This window comes from Spea bombifrons, chromosome 9 (genome assembly GCF_027358695.1).
Source record: "Spea bombifrons isolate aSpeBom1 chromosome 9, aSpeBom1.2.pri, whole genome shotgun sequence".
NCBI classification, from domain to species: Eukaryota; Metazoa; Chordata; class Amphibia; order Anura; family Pelobatidae; genus Spea; species Spea bombifrons.
In genome coordinates, this window is record NC_071095.1 from 18,995,978 (window position 1) to 19,002,125 (window position 6,148).

General features: G+C 39.4%; 1 protein-coding gene across 1 annotated transcript; it reads left to right on the forward strand.

Moving 5' to 3' along the window:
• Nucleotides 1–653: 653 nt before the first annotated feature.
• NKX2-8 (NK2 homeobox 8) lies at nt 654–1,626 on the forward strand. Its single transcript, XM_053475384.1, has 2 exons — nt 654–861; nt 1,080–1,626. Exons 1-2 carry the CDS (start codon nt 711–713, stop codon nt 1,559–1,561), a joined length of 633 nt encoding a protein of 210 aa, XP_053331359.1. The 5' UTR covers nt 654–710; the 3' UTR covers nt 1,562–1,626.
• Nucleotides 1,627–6,148: the final 4,522 nt, after the last annotated feature.

Consider the following 6,148-nt stretch of genomic DNA (forward strand, 5'->3'; position numbering starts at 1 on the left):
TCTACTATCTCACACTGGGCAGGTGGATGCAAATGAAATCTGGGTGAAAACATGCCAAATAATGTAAAACTGAAGATTTCCATTAACAAAGTGTCCCAGCCAACACATGAATAGATGGATCCTAGACTTCCCATAAAACAGAATCAATCATTTTAGTTATTTAATTTGTGGCTGTAACTCACTTTGAAGCATCCCTTGGTTACATGGGAGGGGAGGGGGGTACTGATCTGTAGTTGTTAGAGGAGGGGGTAGGGTTAGGTTTGCTGGGGATGTTGGTCACTGCATGCCACCCAAGATGTTATTCACAAGTAACAATTCCCATTATCTCTCCCCACTTTGGGCTAATCAGACAGAATCCCTAAAGATGAATCTTGTTTCCTGTTGTCATTGGGAGGTAAGGGTTATCTCAGGGGAGGAGTGAGGGTAAGTGGAGGGGGAGAGGAGGGTTTTTTTCTTCCCATTAGGGTCCTTAGCACTTGACTCATTGTGGTACTTAGCATCTTGTAGACAGGGACGGTCTGAAAGCATTGAGTTTGTGTTTATGTGTAAATGGGGTGGGATGTTTATATAAACAGCAGCTCTGTGTAAGTGACACTAATATTTGGACTCAGCTCTTGGAAGTGGAACATTGAGGACCAAGTCTTAGACCAACATTCACCACCTTGCTACCTTTCAGAGATATTTTGAAATACATATTAAGAGGACAAGAGATGTCTTCAGCCAAGTTAAGTTTCACAGTCAGAAGAATTCTGGATCTACCAGAGTGTGAAGGCACCAGTCTACAGACAGATTCACCTTTAAGTTACAACAGAAGAGCTGTCTTCCAAGACTGGCTGGAGAATGAGAGGACTCACTATTTGTGTAAGTATAATGGCATTGCTTTTATTTATTGGAATATTTTAATATCTGCATGTTGCTTTAATTAAGAAGAAAACTACATCTACTTAACATGGGAGCTGATGGGACAGGAATGGATAATGTTGTATTTATGTAGACTATAATTTTACATGGGGAAAATACTTGCATTTCTCCTAATGAATATTATTTTAATAGCATTCTTGAATTTTTTTGTGTTCCAGGTTCAGACGACAGTGGTTCAGAGGCTCCATTGCCAGATAAAATGCCAAGTGTGGGGGTGTCCTCTCACACACCTGAATCCAAGGAGGCGAAGAAGAAGAAACGTAGAGTTCTATTCTCAAAGGCTCAAACCTTGGAATTGGAGAGAAGGTTTCGCCAACAACGTTATTTATCAGCCCCAGAGAGGGACCAGCTTGCCCATATCCTCCATCTCACCCCAACACAGGTCAAGATCTGGTTTCAGAATCACCGTTACAAGATGAAAAGGGCAAAACACGAGGGGGGCAACAGTCCATCACTCCTGAAACATGTCATGGTCCCAGTGCTGGTCAGGGATGGGAAACCTTGCCATGCATGTGCTCCTGTTAGCCCTAGAGACAAACTCCAGGTCTTCTCCACACTGCAGCCCCCAGGGGCTTTAAGCTTTGTTCCAGGGTATCACCAGCACATCACTTATCCATCAAACCTTTCCTGGGGATGGTGAATATTTTTTTTTTAATTCATTTCTCTTGTACATACGGTAGTTTTATGGAAAGATTGATTGCCTTGGTGGACCAAATAGAAGCACCTGGAATGAAAAGTTTCAATGTACATTTAAATTCTGGAGAAACTTTGGCCATGCTGAAACATCCTACCTTGTGGACAATGGTTATGGGACTTGGTAAAATAACTTGTTAATTTTGAAACAAAATGTTAAAAATTATATATATATATATACTTGTACATATGTCCAATTATTGACCATTTATTTGTAGTATTTTTATTTTATTGTTTAATAGTTATTTGCATTATTTTATTTCTCCTCTGTGAGTTTTGAGAAATTGTTTTAATACCAGTTAAATATTTTTGTCTTTTTTTAAAATGTTGCTATAATAAATGCAATTATACCTTTTATTAATTATTCGCTTAAGAGTAATTTGTTCATTCAGAAGTTCCTTTGTCTCCTAAACTTTTCTCCTACAATTAGCCATAACCTTAAAAAAAAAAAATAAAAAAAAAAAGTATTTCTAAGTGAAAAAATGCTGAAGTCAGCTAGATTTGTAGTTTATTCAGCAATCCTTAGGTTTCTTCACTTGTGTGGAAAACCCATGTTTAAAACGTGATAGTTCGAGCTGGGCAATGTATATAAAAATAAAAAATGTATGGAGAAAAAAAGATAAATTACTAAATGAAAAAAAAAGGAATGGGGCAAATTGAACTAAATCACACACAAAATGTATTAAGTTTTTGCTTGCCATTTTAACTTTTTCATTAAGAGAACATTTAGAAGGCAAATTTAAGAAACATTAATGCTGGAAATTATAACAATCATGATGTATAAGAAGTAAGACAATACATCACCTTGTATCCATCTCCTTGATGTGAGAATAGAATGAAGGGGTATATTTACTAAAATCCCAAGTGAGTGCCTTATTTTTCCCTTGAGACGCTGATATAAGGGACTGAACGTATTTTAATTCAAGTGCATCAGTGCCTAGTAAACTGGTTGGACTTAGTGAAGCTTATGGAATTAGAACATATGTCATTGTCCAATGGAATATCACATATAGCCTTTGTGGCATTACAACTCAAAATACTTAGTCAATGGTTGGTTGCCGCATTTATTAGCCATCTATAAACAGAGCGCTTTACATGAAACTATTTACTCAACAGTATTAATTATTCTGACATTAGAATATCCTATACTCTCATATAGGCAGTTGCCAGTTAGTTTACAGCAGGACCTCCAACTAACATGTTTTAAATAATTGAATAATCTAGAAATTTACCAAAGAATGAGCTCACTCTTAGACCCCTGAAATATTAACCCTTTATTACTTAATAACATAGATTCTTCCATAGGGGCCATTATAATGGCAACCAAATGGTCAGATTGTGTGAATTGAGTCACCTGTCTTTAAGCAGGGGCTTTAACTGTGATACACCCAGGGACAGTGCACCATGGGGGCAATTGGCCTCCTGGCTTGTTCAAAGGTCTTCAAAAAAGGGCCAGTCCAACTTGGATTGGTTTAGTTCCAGAGGCAGGGGTCACATATCACAATATTATATGACCCTGCTGTAAAAACATGGTTGCTATCACATTGCGTGTGTTAGAGTGTGTGTGTACTAGTGGGAATGTTATTGGGCAGGGGGCACTCAGCAGAAAGTGCCAGCCCTCCCCTGATACACCCTATGAAAAATAATCAGGATTTGGTGTTTATTGCCCTTTGTAGAACTATTTTCGCGCAGGAATATTTCTTTTAAACTACTCATGCTTCTTAAAGTATTGGTTGGCTTCATTTTCTCATTTGAGGCTGAGGGGGGAAAAAAACTTTTTTTTAATGTGAGACGTTATGAAAATCTTTATTTCTCTTTAGAGCAGCACAAAAAATCCTTATATTGTCCCTCTTCCATCCCTTGGGACATTAAGCAAACAACCAGGGTGTGGGGTGGTCTCTGACCCTGGTTGGGGCCTTTTGAGCTGTGTGCTCCTTCCCTGTAGAAAAGACACTTGTTAGTGGCAACCATTGCTAAAGCAGGAAAATTCTTTAAAATGTTTAATTTTCTGGGCCTATTTGGAATGTTCTTCAACATTCATGCTCTAAGACAGTAGAGGTTTATTTTAGGTGTGAATTGTTCTTCTCGGATGTCTATTTGTTTCACAACTACAATATTTCATCCATCCACCCAATTTTAATTAAATTGTATATATATATTTAGAAAATGTAAGGCCATTAAATAGTTGAATCTATGTAGACTGATAAAGCATGTAAGTGCGTTCAGATCAATTATTTTGATATAACGCATTAGCATTAGGGTTCGATGGCCTTTCTGGCCACTGCAGATTTGTTTTGTTGAGTAACATCGAGGCTTTAGGTCTTCCGACGTGCAATAAACATTCCGCAAATCGGTTTCTCTAGCGGAAAACAAATAACGTATTGTTACGCTGTTTCTGTTTGTTTTTTTCCCTATATGAGCGAATTTATTGGACCCATGTAACTGCCTCCCTGAGCTATAAAAAGACATGTCAGCTCTAGAATACAGAGCATGTACGTGGGAGGTGAAGCAGTGTATTTTGGAACGATGCTTACTGATGTGTAAATAGGACAAAGTGTTAATGTAAAGGCTGAAATGTAGGGGGCGTGCATACAAATTAGAGAGTCAAGGCAGGGGGGCTTTGGATGGAACAGGGTTAGGGAGCTACGATCAGCTTTGTTATTTCCTAGCTATAACCCTGTAGCTGTCACCTGGGACTACAGATTCAGCTGTTGACCACCTTGCTTTCCATATGGAAGAGCCGATCCTTGGAGGATCCTCCCAGGGAAGTCTTTCCTTAAATCTCCCTTTGTTATACAAGTTGAAAAGGGTTTTTGTTTAGCTTTAAAATGGACATGACAAAACAAATCCTCCTCATTTCAATTGGAGGCTGTTAAATCTGTCCCCAGTGACAATTTTATGGGTTTTAGGCTGGACAATGGTATCTATTTAAAACATGGTGGCCTTCAGGGTAACAATGGGGTAGAATTAGATAGTTTAAGAAAGCTAATTAACCCGTTTGCTGCAGAGAGTCCGATCACTCTTAAATGGTCACTCATATACATGAATACACACAGGCTCCCACGCACCTTCACACGGACCAATGTTCCACGCAACCAGACACATGTCCTCCTAGTAATGCATATACATTAGCTTCTTCTTGATGGACATGACCTCATTGCAACAAACCTCCGAAAGGTTTGGCCAAAATGTATAAACAATACAAGGGAATCGATGCTAAAATCCAGACATTCCACACTAGTTACAAGGTACCAAGATCTGATTAATGACAATAGGGTTCTTATGTAAGGAACTTGATAAACTATACTGCAATTAAATTAAGAAAGGGGAGCAAAGATGTCTTTGACTGTGTGTTTGGTCCAACAAACAAGTTTAAATGTCAAAAGCCAATGTACTGCAAATCACAGAATGGCCAGTAGAGGGTAGAATTCTATTAGAAATCACTGTTGGAGGTTTAGTTTCATCCCATAGCAAACAAGCTGCACCAGTAATAATTCAATGACATTTACATTGCCACAATTCATAATGAAAAAGATTTCACTGAATATATATTGTAATGTATAATGTACGCCCATAATGTAGCCCACTTTTTCCGTTCCATACATTTTAACACCCCATTACGGAGAAGTAATTTGCTAAGATTGCTAGGTGTTTGGAATTGAACTGATAATGGTCAATGTGTTTTTTGTGGCATTGAAAGCAAAAGACCAAGTTACCATGACATATTTGTCTTCAAGCTTCAGAGTAGATCAAAAGACAATTCTAGAGTAAAAAGTATCAACCTAAGGAGGGATGAAAATAGGGACGCTGATGCGCCACACTGGCCCTGAAGCCACACACTGGTAATATATAGTATGGCCTTGCTACACTGCCCTTACACACACACTGCCCTTACACACACACACACACACACTGCCCTTACACACACACACATGTACACGGCCCTTACACACACACACACACACACACACACACACACACACACACACACATACATGTACACGGCCCTTACACACACACATATACATGTACACTGCCCTTACACACACACACACACGTACACTGCCCTTACACACACACACACACGTACACTGCCCTTACACACACACACACACGTACACTGCCCTTACCCCCCCACACACACACACACACACGTACACTGCCCATACACACACACGTACACTGCCCATACACACACACACACGTACACTGCCCTTACACACACACACACACACACACACACACACGTACACTGCCCTTACACACACACACACACACACACACGTACACTGCCCTTACACACACACACGTACACTGCCCTTACACACACACACACACTCTGCCCTTACACACACACACACACACGTACACTGCCCTTACACACACACACGTACACTGCCCTTACACACACACACACACACACACTGCCCTTACACACACATATACATGTACACTGCCCTTACACACATACATGTACACTGCCCTTTGATTTTGGTATCAAAACATTTGCTACTGCAAACATTTTTATATGAAA